Below are 19,623 nucleotides of genomic sequence, written 5' to 3' on the forward strand. Positions count from 1 at the left end.
CAACCGAAGTCCCAACTTTAAGATGGAAAATTAAACCTTACAAGAGTTTTTGTGTCGCCCCCTCACTCAAGTCTCAGCCTTTCCAGCAGAGAACCATGGATTGAACATTCTTCTATAAACAATTTCCCCTGCCTTTCAGCTTCAATAGCCACCAAGCCAGACCCTCAAACCCAGCCAGAGGTGAGCCGCATCCAAGTGCCAATTAAAGCTTTCCACAAGCTGCATCTGCACTTACGCCCCCGTGGCAGCCCCGCCTCCCCCAGGGCAGGAATCTTCCCCCCCACACACCCTGCCACGCCATGCCGTGGCCAGCCAACCAGCTTGGCCCATGACGGGTTTACTACTTAGCACTATCTGGAGCTAGCCCAGCACTCCCATCTGGAAGCCACATGATCTAGTTGGCTGTGGCGAAGCTCAGCAACGTTTCAGTACTGCTGTCCATGGGCCAATACATCCTTCCCCGCCTCCCTGAGTGTGGAGCCAGCACTGGGGACTGTGTTGATGGAGCCAGATTAAAGGTGAAATGTAAAAGATAATTTCAGAATTGGGGTGTGAGCCTGTCCCTCCTGTGGAAAAAGGAGACTTGGACTCTTTTTAATAATAATTTTCCCTGCTTGGTTTCTAACCATAGAAATAACAGCAATTTCCACTCTTTTCTGCCCTGAGTTTGCTGGAGAACCTCTAGAAGGTCTCTTGGGTGTTCTCACTGCAAAGGCCAGGCAAAGTTGTTATATGTTTAACAAAGACTTCCTTTCTCCAAGAGGCCAATTAGTCACTGGAGTTAAACAGGAACTAATGATAAACCAAGGGCAAAAAGTCCATGTAAAAGGACAAAACTCCCGCAAAGCCAATGGAGACAATTTGGCACAAAAAGTTCTAAGGTCTTTGACTAAAAATCCCTTCTCCACACAATTGCCCAACTTGAGCTCTCCTCGCCTATGTGATGTCATAGTTCTCCCTAGTTCTCCAGTCCTCCATAGAGTCTTCCACCTAAGAGCGGACCCGAATTTCGATTTAAAACAAAGAGACAAACAAACAGAAGAAGAGATGTCACTCCTCCTTACTTATGTGATTAATCAACGAAACAAAAAACAAAAACAAACCTCCTTTCAGGCCTCCTTCTCCATTATAAAGAAGCAAAAATAAGGCACGCCTCATTTTATGCCACTGTAAAAATTATCTCTAAACAGCAGGGATTTCTGCAGGGTCTGCGCCTGTCCTGAGTCAGAGTCCATCTTTATTTCTGGATCTCAGTCTGTTATCTGTAGCGTACTTAGATATCACACACATTTGTAATGCCTCGGTCACCATAGCATCTACCATAGATGCCCTGTAAATACATTACCCATTTCTAGCACCTTCACCTGAGGATCCTAAAGCACTTTGCACACATTGATGAATTCAACCTTGCACTCCACTCCCCTCTGGCCCAAAGAGCGTGGTATTACCCTTATTTCATAGATGGGGAAACTGAGGCACAGATAAGTGGAATGACTTGCTCGAGCCCAGTCAGTGACAGAGGCAGGAATAGAACCCAGGTGCCCTGGCTCCTACACAGCATTGTTCTTCGGCTCACAGGGCTAGGTTCAGATCTCGGGCTGCACTGGGAGTAACTCCGCTGACTTTCCCTCTCTGTGCCTCAGTTCCCTATCTGTACAACGGGGATCTCAGTTGTTTTTTTGTCTGTCTTGTCCATTTACATTGTGAGCACTTTGAGGCAGAGGTCATCTCTTATTATGTGTATGTACAGCACCGAGCGCAATGAGGCAGCCAAATAGAACTTGTTAGGAAATTCAATGGTGTCAGCAAAATCGATTCATTCTCACTGACATTGCAAAACAATATTCCCATTACTGACCCCATCACCTCCGCAGCCAGATGGGCCACATGGTCACACCATGCACATCAGGAAAACCAGCTGGAAGATACTCGCTCTGATGCCTACAGGAAGCCCCAGGGAAGACAGGAGACTGACAGCTGTTGGCCAGCCTGTCTTGTCCATCAACACCCTGCCAGCTGGGAGTGGGGGAAGCTGGTGAGGCACTTGTCACAAGGCGTGTGTCTCCATGGCTATTTTTCATGGGTGGCACTCCAGAGCTCCATTCTGTTTGCCTGACACTTGCTTTGGTTCTTCGTAACATCCTCTGCTTGCAGCAACCCGCAAGGCACAAGGGGGAAGGTTTATAACAGAGCTTGCCGACCTTTCTTAGGTGGGCTCCAGAGAAAGCAGCAGAAAGGGCCCATCTAGGGCTTGGGAAACTCAGCAGATTTTTATCATCTTTATTTTCATTCTGTTTTGACTGTATTTAGGGGAAATGGAGTGGCCCCTGAGTGATCAGCACCAGTTAGAGCCAGACAAAACGAGGGTGGGGTGCAAGTTCCCCACACACAACTCTGCCGGAGCACCTCAATCCTGTCCCACTGCACCTGTCGCTATTCCAGGTCTGGGCTACCCACCACACCTCCGTCAATGCACCTCAATCTTACCCTGCTATCCGAGCCCCGTGCTCTCCACACCCTCAAGCTCCCGCTCTGCTACACCACCTCCTATTCCCTGGCACTGACTCATCATTCCCTTCAGAAACGTTCCCGCTGCCATCACTGAACTCCTTGGTGGAGAAACAAGCCCATTCTGTTTACAAGCCTTTGATCTCTCTGTGAACACAGAGGGTGAGTGAGGCCGGTTGTCAAATGGGAACCAGAAGTTTCACACACTCTCGCTCTTCTCTTGACTACTTGTCCCTGCCTTCCTTCCTGACATCTGTTTAATCACTGGCGTCAGAGCCGGGGATGGCTGGACGGTCTCCAAAGCCTTGGTGAAGATAGGAGCTGTCGGTCCAGACTGGGCTTTCAGACCTGGGTTATGTCATGCTATTTCCATTCATAAAGCAGTGGGAAGCAGTCAGATCAGAGCATGTCGTCAGAACCCGGGGGACATAACATATAAGGAAGGGGTTGGGACATCAGGCTCAGTTCACTCCAGCTGGTGTTACCAAATCGGAGGCTGTGATTCCATTCCCAGTGGAACTCCCTACGGGTCACTGACTCATTCTCTGCCCTCTAAACTCCTTTCTGAGTTGTCCTTAGCAAAGATTTTACATTCATGCAGCTAGAAGACAAACAAAATAGGTGTGTGGCTCAGCTAGAATAAAATACACTACAGATCTGTAAAGAATGGTGCCACATTCTGATTGCGGTCACAGCACTGTGTATTTGAGCTGGGCTTTGTTTTTTTTTAAATTTCTTTCTTTCTTACTATTTATTTATTTCCCTGGTTTTATTGTTTATTTTTCTTTGAAGTTATGTCAAAAAAAATTTTTAAAGGTAAAAAATTAGTCACTCCATGGTTGATTGAAAACCAGGCAGAATTGGTGAAAACATTGTCAATTTTTTCAGTCAAAAATTTGAAATTCTGATTTTTTGGGCGGAAATTTCAAAATTTGAACAATTTCAACTGGAAGAGTTATGTGGTTAAGATTTCCTGGTGTCTCATGTTCAATTTCTGCCTCTGCAATGGACTCCCTGGGGGAAAAAACAAACAAACCTCGCTGTGCCTCAGTTTCCCCTCTGTAAAATGGAAATAATCCCCCATTTTCCTACTGTTTGTTTGCCTCCTCTATTTAGACTGCAAGCTTTTCAGGGCAGGCAGTGTACCTGACTTATGTGTATACACAGCACCTAGCACAACAGGGCCCCAAACTCAGCTGAGATCTTGGATGCTATTGTAATTCCAGTAATAATAATACTGTATCAGGTCAGGCTAGTGTAGCTGGTTTCTATGTTGCCCTTTTTCCCTTGATCCCAGCAGGCAGATGAATGTTCTGCACTTACCCTACCCCCACCTTGGATACTGAGTAGCCAGTGGCTCTTACCTGGACATCTGTAAAGCTTGCGTGCCTGGTCTATGTCCCCTTTGCTGAGCCGAGTCCGCTGGCCGATGTGGGGCACTACCCCATTCACATTGTATTTGGGCTTGATGGTATCAAGAAAAACCCCCCTGGAACAAGAGCAGAGAGGGATGAGGGGAATGGATGACGCCAGCTACTCAGCTCCCCTGGGTCCTCCATAGCAAAGCGGCACCTGCAGCAGAAATTCATATTTCATGGGCTCCATGCAGGGCTCTCCTGCTGTCCAAACTGGCTGCAGAGCAGGGAAGGTTCCTGCCCTCCTCTCTGAGCATGCTGCCTCGGTAGCACACCCAGGCCCAGTCTGAGAACCTAAGTGAGGCTCGGTGGGCATGCCAGAGTCCAGGTCCGCTCATGTCTAAGCTGTACATGGGCACAGCAAACCCCGCTCACTGCCCTTGGTGAGAGGCTGGAGTCAGTGGAGTTATCCCAGAGACGAACATGGCCCAGACCCTCACTGGCCACACAGTCAAAGAAGGTGCCACAAAAATTCAGCTCAGTTATTTCCTGGAATGACTGGTGGTGTGAAGGGGGGAGAAGTACCAATCGCTCGCTCAGGAGACAGCGCAGCTTCATTGTGGGAGATTTTAGGACCAAGTGGGTGGAAGAGAAAAGGTGGATGGAGAAGCAGACGGGAAGGAACAGCACCGAGGAGCAGAACACATACCACAGGATCATACAGTAATGGCTCCAAAGGCTGTAGGGAAACCAGACTAGCATTGTTACTATAGTACTATTAGTAGTGCAGTATTACAAGTAGCATTGCATATTAGAGCTAGGATTAGAAGTGGTAATAGCAGCATTAATAGTCCTATCAATAGTATTGAAAACTATCTTAGAAATGTTAAGTAGTAGTATTACATTTGTATTATTAGTATTAGCAGGAGCATTTGGTAGCTGTTTTTCTACAACTATTCTCAGTAGTGTTGCAGCTTATGAGTAGTAGTAGTCACAGTACTGGCTAAGCAGCAGTTCTGCAGATAAGGACCCAGAGGTTACAGTGGACAAGCTGGATGTGAGTCAGCAGTGTGCCTGGTTGCCAAGAAGGCTAGGGGTATATTGGGCTGCATTAGTAGGAGCATTGTCAGCAGATTGAGGGAAGTTATTATTCCCTTCTATTCGGCACTGGTGAGGCCACATCTGGAGTATTGTGTCCAGTTTTGGTCCCCCCACTACGGAAGGGATGTGGACAAATTGGAGAGAATCCAGAGGAGGGCAACGAAAATGATTAGGGGGTTGGGGCACATGACTTAAGAGGAGAGGCTGAGGGAACAGGGGTTATTTAGTCTCCAGAAGAGAAGAGTGAGGGGGGATTTGATAGCAGCCTTCAACTACCTGAAGGGGGGTTCCAAAGAGGATGGAGCTTGGTTGTTCTCAGTGGTGGCAGATGACAGAACAAGGAGCAATGGTCTCAAGCTGCAGTGGGGGAGGTCTAGGTTGGATATTAGGAAACACTATTTCACTAGGATGGCGATGAAGCACTGGGATGGGTTACCTAGGGAGGTGGTGTCTCCATCCTTAGAGATTTTTAAGGCCCGACTTGACAAAGCCCTGGCTGGGATGATTTAGTTGGGGATTGGTCCTGCTTTGAGCAGGGGGTTGGACTAGATGACCTCCTGAGATCTCTTCCAACCCTGATATTCTATGATTCTATGAATAACAGTATTAATATTATAGCACCATAGTGCTATACATCCTATTAGCATTGCTATGGTCAGCAGTATCGTTAGTTATCGGTAGCATTAGTACCAGCCATGGCATTGCTACAGTCAGCAGAATCATCAGTTATCAACCAGAGTGAAGTTTGCTTTGACACCAGTCCCTTGATGGAGCTGGGGCACAGGACCGGCTCCAGGGTTTTTACCGCCCCAAGTAGCAAAAAACGCCGTGATCGCAATCTGCAGCTCTACTGCCACCACTTCAGTCTTCGGCGGCAATTCAGCAGCTGGTCCTTTGCTCCGAGAGGGAGTGAGGGACCTGCTGCTGAAGACCCGGACATGCTGCCCCTCACCGTTGGCTGCCCCAAGCAGCTGCTTGCTGGACTGGTGCCTGGAGCCGGCCCTGCTGGGGCAGCAGCTCAGGGGGCAGGACGGGGACAATTCTGCAGGAGCTGCACTGCTTTGGGCCAGGCCGACAGGAGACCATAAGAAACACATAGCTTTAAATCAGCCATCCAGGGGTAACAATCACAAGTGTGTGGGGAAAGGTGCTGAGGGGAGGGCGCTGAAATTGAATCAGGAGGAGTGTAATGGGCAGCAGCAGCACTCCTAGCTAAGCGCAGCTGGGGGTGCGGGTCTGGCCTGGCCTGTGGAGACCACATCAAGGCAGCTGGGTCAGAACTCTCTCATACATGGGCTTGCTTCCTCCCCTGGGATCGTGTGTGGGTGTCACACACCACGCCCCAGGAAGAGTGGCATAGCTGTAAAGTTCCAAGCAGACGTCAGCTCTGTTCTAGGGAAAAGAAGGGGCAAGCTGCTAAAAACAGCTCACACGCCCCTGTAATTAAAGTGCTCCTTGTATATGTGAAGGAAAGTGAGTCAAAGAGGCCGGAAGCCCGTACTGATGGAAGAACAGGATTGCATGCAGCTGGTGGGAGGACAGGGGCGGCTAACTCATCTGCCAGTCAGAGACTGAGACCTGGGTTGCAGTGGGAGCAGCAGGGCTGGGGTGGGGTTGTGCAATCTCCCAATTAAGGTGAGTCTTGTTCGGGGACAGTGGTCTAATGGTTAGAGCCGACGGGGTTTGGAGCTAGGCCTCCTGGGTTCTAACCTTAGCTCTGGGAGGGGAGTTGGGTCTAGTGGTGAGAGCAGAGGGGGTCCTGCATTCTAGTTTCATCTGCGATGCTGCTTGCATGAAGTATGTGCCTTTGGAGTGACCCGATGCATAATCCTGACCAGCCAGCAGCAGCTGTACGGAACAGGGCAGCTCCCCATGGCCCTTCGCCATTTCACAACCAAACGTGAAAATACACCAAAATGTAAACAAGGGTGCGGATCTGTCATGAAAGCCAGCCACCAGCAAGCAGGGCATCCAAGACATGCTGGGAGAACCTCCAGGGGGAGCGGGGGGGGGAAGCTTTTGTCGTCACCAGAGACCAAAACCACCGAATGAGTGCCCTGCAGGGAGAGTGGAGAGGGATTGTTCATGGGCCAGGCTGTGGTCTGAGGGCATTATCCCACCTCTGCTCTGAGCTCATCCCACAAACAGGAGCGGGTCAGGGAAGCGATTTCACTTCCTATCACCAAGGTGGACGGCAGGATACCAGCTGGGAAGCTCCTTGTCTTTCATACCATCTAATCCAACTGCTCTCCAGGAAGAAGGCAGGATCTTCCCCACAGACACACCATCCAGGAGGGCAAGGCTCCTGCACTCAGCTTTCCTGGAGCGCCTCCCCCAAGGCCCAAACCAAAGTGATGAACACCCCTACATTCTGATACGCCAGTGCACCCGATCCTAGGGCAACAGCACTTTCCCTAGCAACTTTAACGGGAGCAGGATTAGGCCCAAAGTGTATTGCAGACACAGCATTGGCCCATCCTATGCCCTGTGCTTTGGCGTCTATATTTCTTGCCTCTTCTCAGAAGCCACTCAATAGGGAGCAAATTCCATGGTGCCCACAGGCTGCTAGAGAGAGAGAGAGAGAGAGAATAAAACAGGGCAAGGAAAAGGAGGAGAGAAAACGAGTGAGAATGTGTGTGGAAGAGGAACAGAAGACCTGTCTACACAGGGAACTTACACCAGCAAAGCTCCGTCTCTCAGGGATGTGAAAAATCCACACTTCTGAGAGATGTGGCCAGTGTTTCCTCTAATTTTTTATGTCCATGGGCGGGATGAATTTTGTTATGTGCACCAATATGGAGGTGATGTGTGTCATGACCTTGTGTGACACAGCACCTCCATATTAGTGCACACAACAAAATTCATATGGTGGGGGTGGGGCTGAGGGGTTCGGAGTGTGGGGGGGGGCTCAGGGCTGGGGCAGAGGGTTGGGGTTCGGGGGGAGGAAGGGGGAGAACTCTGGCTGGGGGTGTAGGCTCTGGGGTGGAGCCAGGGATGAGGGATGTGGGAGGAGGCTCAGGGCTGGGGCAGAGGTTTGGGGAGATGAGGGCTCTGACTGGGGGTACAGGCTCAGGGCCAGGGATGAGGGGTTCGGCATGCAGGAGGAGGCTCAGGGCTGGGGCAGAGGGTTGGGGAGATGAGGGCTCTGACTGGGGGTACAGGCTCAGGGCCAGGGATGAGGGGTTTGGTGTGCAGGAGGGGGCTTAGGGCTGGGGCAGAGGGTTGGGGTGTGGACTCTGGTGTGGGGCCGGGGATGAGGGGTTTGGGCTGCAGGCTGCCCAGGGGTTGCGGTGAGGAGAGAGGGCTCCCCTCTGCCCCCTTTTGCCACAGCAGCTCGGGGCTAAGGGAGAGGTGCACCTCTCCCCAGTTGCGGCAGCTCTGACATGGCTGGGCCAGGCCAAGGTAGGGGCTCTTTTTCCCTGGCTGGGGCTTAACAGGCGGCCGCACAGCTTAGAGGGAATTTAGGATGTGGCTATACTGACTATACTGTGGCTATACTAACCCCTGGGGCAGATGCGTTAGGTTGACAGAAGAATTCCTCCGTTTATCTAGCTGCTGCTTCTTAGGGAGCTATGTTACTACAGTGATGGGGAAACCGCTCCCATCGCTGTCATTAATCCACCTCTTCAAAAGGTCAGTGTAACTCCAGGGTATGCCTTTTTCACGCTCCGACCCACGTCATCGTTAAACCGACCTCCTTTTCCAGTGCAGACCAGGCCTGACGCACTGTGGCAGTGTAGACATACCCCGAGAGAGAGAAAATGAAAGAATGAGAGGAAGAGGAAATGGAGGAAAATGAAAAAGAATGAGAACCAAGCACTGAGACAGAGAGAGGCTGTGCAAGCAGCTTGGGCTCTCTCTCCCCCACAGGTCAGGACTCTGCCATTAATGAACGGAATCTTTCCCTGCTCCTGTTACCATATGGACGTGTTTAAATCTGGAAGGAGGAGCATGTGGGGGGAGGGGGAGGGAGAGAGGGGGCTTTTATTTCTCGATAGTTTCCATCCTGTCATCTCGAGTGATCTGCAGGCATGCTTTCCTGGCCCGTGGAGTTATTGTTACACATTTCACCCAGTTGGCAGGGACTCTCATCTGGCAGCCAGGGCAAAGATGGGAGAGGCAATGGAATTTAAAAGAGCAGCACAAGGCAAGGCAGATGGGACATTCTCTACCAGCAGCAGCAGCACCACCACCACCAAGTGCGGCAAATCCTCCTAGAGGATGCTCCATGTCCAGCCTTTTTCCTCCTCAAAAGGCTTTGGCTGGAGATGGAAAATAAGTGATGAAATTTCAGAGCTGGCTCTGCAGTGAGTAACCATGGCGCGAGTTGCCAATGATCCTGGGAATATGAATCATGAGGGAGCAGCCCAAGCGTCTGTCCCATATCGAGCCTCCAGGGCCCAGCTTTCACGAAAAAAAATGTGCCGAGCAACTGTGATTATGCAAAGTTCTTGATGGAGGGCCAGGACCTCTCAGCAATCAAGGCTGCTGTGGCTTTGCAGATGTCACTTCACCCAGCCATGGGCAGATGTCCAGCTTCCCAGATCAGCAGGACATTGTTCAAAACCTTCTACTCCTTCAGGGTGCCTGAAGAATTGGTGTCCAACTGGTGGAGAATTCTGCAGAATTCACCTGGAATTTCTATCCTCTCCTGGTTAAGAGAAGATGGATGCGTGCATCCCCCACTCCCCTGAATTGGAGCTGAGAGTCCTCAACACCTCTGCAAAGAGAGGTCCCGAGTTGGGGACCAAAAGACAAAGGCACCTCAAATTATTATGGTAGCACCTAGAGATTGGGGCACCACTGAGAGTTTACAACCTAAATCAGAAAAGGAAGGTGCGACAGAGAGGTGAAGTGACTTGCCCAAGGTCACCTGGTCTGTCCGTGGTAGAGCTGGGAATAGAGCCAAGACCCCTCCCATTGGTTCAGGCTGCCCTAGCTAGCGACTTTTGAAAATGTGAGCCAGTAGAACTAAAGTGCTTAGTTAGGATGCTGCAGGCTCTGATTCAGCAAAGCACTTAAGCACCTGCCCAGCTTTATGCACCCAGGTAGTCCTGCTGACGTCACTGCAACAGACTGGACACATGCTTCTTCATCTGCTGAATGGGGGCCTGAGCCTGGCTGGTTTCACTGAATACGCTGACACCCAGCAGTGGAAGGGAACCCCCATACTAAATCACGCCTGACTCCGTGTATCTGGACCCCTGTCCTGTTATACTCCATGGTAAATAGCCAGAGGGACCTGCCTCCATTACAGATAACAGGTGGTTTGGGTAGGTTTGGTTCATGCTATCTGGAGAACACTGTGTGTCTCTTACAAAAGCAAGACCCAGCAGCACGTCCCAGGCAGCGTGGATGAAACTGGCAATAGTACCGGCTGAAACACGCCAGGCAGCAACACAAACACAGAGCAACGAGAAACTGCACCAGCTGCACCTTCGTAGCCTGCAGTGACACGCGTCTGCAAAGCACACACCGACGGGCTCGGCTGAAAGGAATTTACAACCTGCGATTCACCTGCTGAGCCAACCTCCCCAGGGAAAAGACAGACAAGCCCAAAAGCAGCAACAAAAGGAGGGATAATCTGGAGCCCACAGGCTCAGCAGAGGACATCGTCAGCTCATAGCATGCAAGGACACAACCCGCTGGGAGGTGGGCTGCAGCGCAGTGCAGTCAGGCTGCGGCGGCAAATCCAGATGTGGTGCCGCTGGCTCGCTCCCAGCGATCAGTGAGATACAGTAATTAGCGATTTGTATTTTCAAAGCCCTTTCCCTGGCTGCGGCTGTGCCAGATGGTGAACTTCTCCTAAGGGGATTTCTCATGCATTTAATCAGGATTCAAACACGGCTTGCTGCAAGTGAGAATATATTCTGTGCATCTCTCTCTCTCTGCTCCAAATCACCTCGGAGGAGACCCCAGCTTTGCGATCACAGAGGGGTTAGAGAGAATCATTCATGGCCATGGGAGATGGGATGAGATACACCGGACCTGCAGAAACTGGGGCTGAAGAGCAGGAAACATTTGGTAATGAGGAAGAGCCTCATGAGTTTGAAACATTGAAACCCAAATGGGACAAAACCCTGGAGAATATACGGCAGGGAACAATCCTGCATTGGCAAGGGCAGAAGACACAGGAGAAGCCTCAATACTGCAGCTAAATGGTTATCTTAGAGCTGGGTATCATTATTAAATACAGCTTTTTGATTTCTCCTTCCTTCCTCTTTCTCTCCCCACAAGCTAGTACCTAGGCACCCTATTATATGGCTTTCCACAGCAGCTGTGGATGAGGAATTACTGAATCAGGGATGAAGAAGGGAAGCATAGGAGGCAGAGTGAGTGTGCAGCCTGGGAGAGCATAGCCTTCTTCCCAGGACAATGAGGGGTTTTCCAGGCCCAGTTCTGCACTTCCCCTGCCTTTCTAAGGTAAACACTCAACTCCTACTCCTGACTCCTAGGAGGCAGCTGGCCGTGGCCAGCCCTTGTAAGTGCTGCCAGGACTATTTTGACAGAGTAGTTGTTTGCTTGGGCCTGCCTTGGGATGGGCTTTTACTGGAGTATTAGCTCAGGTTGATTCAGGAGCTGCTCTCAAATGACCCTCTGGCACAGCTCCCTGAAGGACGCTGCCTCAGGGCAGCCCAGAGGATTCAGGGGGCCTGGGGTGTTCAGCAGCGCGGGGCCAAGCCCCGCAAGAGTTTTCTGGGGCCCCTGGAGTGAGTGAAGGACCCCACTCCAGGGGCCCCAAAAGACTCTCATGGGGGCCCCTGCGGGGCCTGGAGCCTCGGGCAAATTGCTGCACTTGCCCCCCCCCTCTGGGCGGCCCTGCGCTGCCTCCATATGGGACCTTGATCAGGAGGTGCCTTGAGATTCTGGAGGAATGTCCCAGAGGCACCGATTATTTTTCCTCTCCTTCTCAGTGCCCTTGGCTGCAGGCTTCCCTGCTAGAGGCTGCACCTCCCAACCCATTTCCCCACCTCTTCTGCCATCAGTGGACTTCCTGCCGGGTGACCAAGGTGGCTGCTTCTCTCTCCGGCTGCTCTCCGTCTCCCCTCTGGCCACTGCATGTTGTCAGCAGCCCCAACTGCCTAATCCAGGCCAGGACTTGTGGGAGAGCTTGTGTGGGGACACTGGGCGGCGCCGGCTGGGGAGCGAGACCTGTAGAGTCTGTCTGTGCCCAGCTGCCTTAGAAGAGTACCCTCCTGGCTTTCCCTCAGAGGGGGGAGATGGTGAACCTCCCTAGAGCCAGAGCCAGCTCATCACCTGGCACACACGGACAAGGAATCCCTCCCTAATGTCAGTGGAGTGATGTCAATAATGAACTGGGCTTAGGGGTCTAATTTTGCAGCTCCTCAGGAGCTGCTCACCTGCAGAAGCCTGAGTCAAGGAATTTTCTCTGCCTCCTCCTGCGAATTCCCTCCCTATTACATCCCCTGGCTTCTTTAACCCCCATCCCCCAAGAAAGGCATCTGGTTCCCTCAGGCCTCTTCCCAGGGCAGAAGGGACAATTATCCTAGCCTGACCTGGCCAACAAGCCAGCAGACAGTGCCCAGCTGGGAATCTCATCCTAGCCTGTATGCCTCATGCAGTGGGTGAGGCTCATCCCTGTGGCAGGTCCACAGGGTATCAAAGAGGGCTAGGGCTCAAGGCGTGGCTTTCACAAAGAAGCTACTGTAGGAGAGGCCAGGCCTAGACAAATTGGAGGATTGGGCCAAAAGAAATCTGATGAGGTTCAACAAGGACAAGTGCAGAGTCTACACTTAGGATGGAAGAATCCCAAGCACTGCTACAGACTAGCGAACAAATGGTTAGGCAGCAGTTCTGCAGAAAAGGACCTGGGGTTTACAGTGGATGAGAAGCTGGATATGAGTAAACAGCATTTTGGGCTGTATACGTAGGGGAATTGCCAGCAGATCGAGAGACGTGATCATTCCCCTCTATTTAACATTGGTGAGGCATCATCTGGAGTACTGTTTTACAGTTTTGGGCCCCACACTACAAGAAGGATGTGGAAAAATTAGAAAGAGTCCAGAGGAGGGCAACAAAAATGATTAGGGGGCTGGGGCACATGACTTACGAGGAGAGGCTGAGGGAACTGGAGTTATTTAGTCTTCAGAAGAGAAGAGTGAGGGGGGATTTGATAGCAGCCTTCAACTACCTGAAGGGGAATTCCAAAGAGGATGGAGCTTGGCTGTTCTCAGTGGTGGCACAAGACAATACAAGGAGCAATGGTCTCAAGTTGCAGTGGGGGAGGTTTAGGTTGGATATTAGGAAAAACTTTTTCACTAGGAGGGTGGTGAAGCACTGGAATTGGTTACCTAGGGAGGTGGTGGAATCTCCATCCTTAGAGGTTTTTAAGGTCAGGCTTGACAAAGCCCTGGCTGGGATGATTTAGTTGGGGACTGGTCCTGCTTTGAGCAGGGGGTTGGACTAGATGATCTCCTGAGGTCCCTTCCAACCCTGATATTCTATGATTCTATGTGCACGTGGGCTGAACAAGTGACTGAAGCAACATCTCCTTGGACTCTTACCTGGAGAAGGTGTTCCTGGCATAGTGCATGATGCTGTCGAAATCATATGTCTCGCCCAGGGACTCCACCTCTTCGGGCTCCATCTTCAAGAAGTTATACTCCTGCCCTGCGGAAACAGGGAGAGACAGAGGCATGAATAAAGCAAGGGAGGCAACAGCGGGTGGGGAAGGGCTTGGGAACCTGGATAAGCCACGAGCATGGGCTGATTACTGCCAGCTACTTCCCAGTTCCATCCTTAAGGGTGCCGGGCGTGGGGCAGAAGGGAAGGGGAGGATAGACAAAGAGGGAAGTGGAGAGGAGTGTAGAGGCCTTTACCTGGTTGGATATTCTCCCGGACGATGGACACATGGTCATCCCGGTCTGGGCGCGTGTGCTCGTGCCAGAAGCCAATGACGTGACCCAGCTCATGAACCACGATGCCGAACTTGTCACAGTTTTTGCCAATGGAGATGGCCTGGGGTCCCCCTCCTCTGTGGCCCACATAGGAGCAGCACCTGGGGTGGGTGGGGAGGAGGAATAAGAGCCCCATCGAACCCCATGCGTAGCAGGAATGAGATCAGCCAGCCAATCAGCAACTCTCCTTAACTCTTTGATCACTGCCATTTCCGAGGGCAAGGCTCAGGGAGAGGTGCTGATATGCCAGTCTCCAAGGGGTTAATGGCCTTAAAGCTATGCACTGCCCCTGGCGCTAAATGGTCTGGGGTTAGAGTTAGGGCTCCATCCATTATCCTAGGATCCCTAGATGGGCAGGGGTCTGCAATCGCATGATAGCAGGTTGGGAGTAACCTGCACTTGCGAGGATACACCTACCTCCTCCTCCCATGACTGAGGCACGTCTGAGAGTTGGGTGGAGAAGGAAGTGCCCCCCCTCTGACCATGGGGAAATCATGACCCTTTGAATGGTTTGGAAATCAGCAGGACCGTAAGTGTTAGCGCTGTAATGTCTCCACAAGAGACAGCGCATCTGGAAAAGCATTACCCTCTGGAAACTTTGAATGGCCTGCCCAGGTTTTATTTAAATGAAAGCCTGTGCGACTTTAACACGAGTAGGGTCTAGTCGGAAACTGGGAAGGCTCAGCACTTCCCACAGGGCTGAGAGGCTACAGCTGCCTGTGGGATGGAAAAGTGAAAGCTGGAAAAGTGAATGTCACCAGCAAGTGGGGAAAGCTGCCCCAGGTGGGATGGGGGAACCAGTTTGGATGGAGTAAGACCTGGCCTGGATCTTTGCCTGGGACCAGTTTGGGGTTAACGCTTAAGAGCAATTGTGTTTCCTTTCTGCAGCTCTGCGCTCCGGCCGAGACCACAACTAGAACAGCCAAAATACCACCAGGAAGGCTCCTTGGCCAGACTCCAGAGGCTCTGAGAGCTCTGACGAGGTCTGCCTGAGCATCCGCGCCGCTGGTTGCTGCTCTGAACTGAACCCCAGGATGCACCCACTACTTGAGGCCAGCAGGGAGAACTCTGCACTCGGTGGGCCAGACTGCTCTACCTCCCCTGAAGTCATTGAACATACCCTGGTCTATACACCCATTAAAGTCAATGGGGAGATCCTCACTGGCTTCAGCGGGTGTTGGCCAGTTCCCAGTGGGGTCAGAATCTGGCCAAGTGGCTCAGGATGCATGGACATTTCCTGGGTGATGGTTCTAACGTCTTGCACTTTGTGATCTGTCTCTCTCTCCCCTGCGATTAGAGGTGGGAATGCCCTATATTTGTCTACTCTTCTTAAAGATTTGTGGAGTCAGCCAAAGCCACAGCGGGCTGAGTAGCCAGAGGAAGGCGCTTTCTCCTTTTGGAAGCCTGAATGTGCTGCCAGCAAATCAAGGTAAAATGTATACTTTAGGGCCTGATCCAGTGAGGTACTGGGCACCTCCTCTCAGCTGTTTAGTGCTCTCAGCTCAGCATGCAGGCTTCTAGCAAATCCAGCTGTCTCATTCAATAGTGCATCTTATTCTATGGCTATGCATGCCTGAGGTGGAAGAGGAAGAACTGGATCTGAACAAAGCAAGCAACAAGAAGCTGAACCCACTGTCGCTTAACGAAGGGGTGAACGAATCCTAGGACCTTGAGAGAGCCATGCTTTGGCATTGCTACTTATGCTGGCAAATAGGGGCTGCTCCGGAGCATGACCAAGTTCATCAGTCCTGCTCCTCCACCTCTGCAGTGCACCAAGTCCCTGCTGGTCTCCCACCAAGAGGCTTCATTCCTGGGTAATGAGCAGGGCTCCTGGTTGTTACTGTCTGGCTGTGGGAGGAGGGTGGTTTCATTGCTCCCCCGTGGATCGACTCTGCTAAACCCAATACTATGCCCCAGAGGATTAATTAATAACCGTGCTTTATTGCATTTGGACCACACACAGGTACAAGGAGGAGAAGCAGCATTCATGCAGCTCCAGCACTCGGGCAGGGGAGCCCCAAGCAAAAAGCTGCTTCCCCAGCTCACCATATCTGCTGCGCACAAGCAGCACCCGCCATGCTGGGGAGCAGCCCTCCTTCCAGCTAGAGTTGCCTTCTGCCTTGATGTGGAGATGGAATAAAGCAGGTTGGCCCCATCCTGTCTACCCAGCCTGGACAGCCCAGGATTGTTCCATGCACTAGGCTAGCTGAAGGCCTGCAGAATCCACCACTTCCCCTGGGGAGGCTGTTTCACAGCCTGATACATCTCCCTGTCAGGAAACATTTGCTGAGAGCAACCTTCATCTTCCCTTGCTTAATTTCATCTTATTTCAGCCCCCACTCCAAAGACTCTCCTCCTTTCTCGCTGACTATGTGGACAGCTATCACATCCCCCACCTACTTTTCACTGCTGCTTCACCAGCACAATCAGACTGGGTTGTTTGAATCCATCCTCATTGTTCTACCATATTTTCCAATTTGCAGGCATATGCACAATGTGTACAAACGGGTCTCTGAATCACAGGAACATAGGGACCACCTAACTGGGTCAAAGCAGAGCTCCACCTAGCCAAGAGTGTGGTCTCCAGCAGTGACCAGCACCAGGTGTTTCAGAGGGTGGTGCATGAAACTCTGCAAAAGGCGGATGTAGGATAACCTGCCCTCCAAGAAAAGTTTCTTCCTGACCTTCATTAGTTAGAAGTTGGCACGTGCCCTGAAACATGAAGATTTCTCTCTCTTCCCCAGCTCTTGTTTTATTTTTTTCTTACTACTAGGACTCTGATTAGTCTTATTAGCCATATAAAAATCTCCAATCCTTTTTTCAACCTGCTAAACTCTTGGCCTCAAATATATCATGCGGCAATGAGTTCCACAGCGTGTGTGGCAATGTGTTTCCTCTTATCCTGCCAGGAGGGCCAACTTGGGCAACTCCAATTTGTATTGCTATATTGAAAGGATCTTTGCACCTAGCTCCTTAAAAAAGACATTCCCAAATCAGGCACAAAGGGCAAGATCCTCAAAGTTATTTAGGTGCCTAAGTTCCATTTATTTCAATGGGAGTTAGGGGCCTAAATACCCTTTGATGATCAGGACCAAAGTTTCTACTGAGCTGGGGCAGAGCAAATTCTGCTAGACAGCGTTTCAATGCCAAGATACCTAACTGGGTCTAATTAGTGCTCCCACAAGCCACCACTCTGTTCACCGGCAGCTGAGTGTCATCACACAGGGGAGGAGTCCACCCCTACCTCTGAGCAAATGGATTCCTGCCACATCTGGCCCTAGAGCCTGACCTACCCCAGCCTGACACTAGAGCAGAGCACTGACACACTCTGCCTCTGCTGAATGATCACAAGCAGTGACCCCAACAGACGGGACTGCATCGGAATGGCACATGGGGTCTGCTTCTAGCACTGGGCCTGGGCCTGCAGCGAGAAGACCTGTGAACTTTAATGAGACCATCTGGGTAGGCAAGGGCTGCAGGACTGGACTCCATAGCATGCAATGGTATGTTATGGACTTGCTCTTTCAAATGAGGGAGAGTCAGATAAGCAGCATAGTCTAGAGTGGGATTCCAGAGATCTGCATTCTATCCCTGGCTCTGCCACTGCGCTGCTGGTTGACCTTGGCCAAGTCACTGCCTCACTCCATGCCTCAGTTTCCCTTCCTACTTTTTGTCTAGTCCTGTCTATTCCAATTGTAAGCTCTTGAGGGCAGGGACTGACTCTCACCATTGCATGTACAGCACCTAGCACAATGGGGCCCCAACACAGATTGTGGCTTCTAGGCCTTGCTGTAACAAAAATAATAAAATTTCCACTGGTTGCCTGCAACTTGGAGGCCTGATTCTCTCCTTACATTTACACTACATAGCTACTTGACTTCAGCAGAGTTACACCAGTGTGAGAGGAGAGTCAAGCCCTTTGCACTGCCAAGCCAGGAACATTTCAAACTTGGCTCATGATAATTTTCTGCCACCTTTCCTCTGAATTCCAATTTGCCAATGTCTTTTATAATTAAAATCATAATTCTTAATCCAAGGCCCTCCTTTCGCCCCTTCCATTGGAGGATCTCAAAGCACCTTACAGAACGAGTCCTCCCAGTCCCCTGCAGGGCAGACCCATGCTGTTATCACTATTGGGCAGATGTGGAAACTGAGGTCATCCAGCAAGTCAGAAGCGGATTAGAGCAGAGGTGCTTTAATCACTAGACAATGCTGCCCTACTTGTTAGGCTCGGGCTTCCAAAGGGGTCCTATAGGAGCTCAGTTCCTATTGAATTTCAAAGTGAAGTAGGTACCTAACTCCCCTGGTCTACTTTGAAAATCTTAGCCTCAATTCCCAGTTTGGGCAATTCTGTCCAGCGCACAATGTCCCCCTGGGCTCTAGTGAACAAGAACCACCTCCCACCTGGTAGCGGCCTCAGCCCCACTCACCCACATGGCCTGTGCGTGAACACTATGTAGCTCTCCTCAGCATTGCGCTCCAAGAAGGTGACGCAGGTGTGCTTCTCCCAGTGGCGCATGGCCTGTCGGAAAATTGCCCGCTGGCTGCCTGCAAGAGAGGCCAGGAGTTCAGCTCCTTACACTCTAAGCCCCAAGGGCTTTTTGTTCTCTGTTTGTACAGCACCTAGCACCAGGGGGCCCTGGGCTGTAACTAGAGCTCCCAGGTGCTACAATAATAAATAATCACAATAGATCCTGCTGAGGTGGGTGAGGAGCAGCACAGGAATATGTCTGAGCCGGACCTGCCGCAGGGGTCCTCAAGCACCTGATAGAGCAACGCGCTGGAATGAGCAATGATCTTTCACTCTTACGTGGCACTGCAGGGCCGGATTTTCAAAGGAGCCCAGCACCCAGCAGTTCCTGTTGTTCTCAGTGGAAGCAGTTGTATGCACAGGTCTCTTACCAAGTGAGGTAAGAGTCATCATTACCAAATTCACGACTGTGAAAAATGCATCACAGACCGTGAAATCCGGTCTTTTGTGTACAGTAACTCCCCACTTAACATCCTTTCGCTTAATGTTGTTTCAATCTTACGTCCCTGCTCAGTTACAGAACGTGCTCCATTTAAAGTTGTGCAATGCTTCGCTATAACGTTGTTTGGCTTCCTGCTTTGTCAACAGCTGGCAGCCCCCCTATCAGCTCCCCTATCCCCCCCCCCACAGCTCCTCCCACCCGCTGGCAGACCCCATGGATCAGTGCCTTCCCCTTCCTCTCCCGCCTCCTGTCCACAGCAATCAGCTGGCTTGCAGCATTCAGGAGGGAGGGGGCAGGAGCAAGAACTCGAGGCGGACATTCCCCCTCCCTCCTCTGTCCCTCAAATGCTGCAAACCAGCTGATTGCCGCAGGCAGGAGGCAGGGGAGGGAGGGGGGAAGAGTAAGGATGCGGTGTGCAGAGTAAAGGAGTGGGGAAGAAGAGGTGGGTTAAGCATGGGGGTTTGGGGGAAGGGGTGGTGTGGGCAGGCTGAGGGTTGAGCCCCCACCCTTGGTACTTGCAGAGTAGAGGAAGCTGCCACTGCTGCTGCACAACCTGCTGCTCTTAGCCTGCAGCACCTTCAGCCTCCTTGCCTGCCTCATTGTCTCCAGTGCCAGTGGGCTGGGCCTGTTTGGGGTAAGGCGGGGGCACCTCCCAACTATTGTACTGTACTGTACTGTATGGCAAAAAAAAAAAAAATCCTTGGAACCAAAACCCCTCATTTACATTCATTCTTATGGGGAAATTGGATTCGCTTAACATCATTTAAC

At 51.3% G+C, this 19,623-nt stretch overlaps 1 protein-coding gene across 5 annotated transcripts in view; it reads right to left on the reverse strand.

Moving 5' to 3' along the window:
• BMP1 (bone morphogenetic protein 1) overlaps positions 1 to 19,623 on the reverse strand; it is an 85,684-nt gene that overhangs the window by 26,513 nt on the left and 39,548 nt on the right. For all 5 annotated transcript variants that reach the window (XM_030552100.1, XM_030552097.1, XM_030552095.1 and 2 more), the window contains exons 4-7: positions 18,313 to 18,430; positions 13,805 to 13,983; positions 13,490 to 13,595; positions 3,873 to 3,997 (exon numbers count right to left, since the gene is read on the reverse strand). In XM_030552100.1, coding sequence (XP_030407960.1) covers positions 3,873 to 3,997; positions 13,490 to 13,595; positions 13,805 to 13,983; positions 18,313 to 18,401 — 499 coding nt within the window. In that variant the 5' untranslated portion in view covers positions 18,402 to 18,430. The remainder of the gene's footprint in view (positions 1 to 3,872; positions 3,998 to 13,489; positions 13,596 to 13,804; positions 13,984 to 18,312; positions 18,431 to 19,623) is intronic.

This window comes from Gopherus evgoodei, chromosome 2, assembly GCF_007399415.2.
Source record: "Gopherus evgoodei ecotype Sinaloan lineage chromosome 2, rGopEvg1_v1.p, whole genome shotgun sequence".
Classification (NCBI taxonomy): Eukaryota; Metazoa; Chordata; order Testudines; family Testudinidae; genus Gopherus; species Gopherus evgoodei.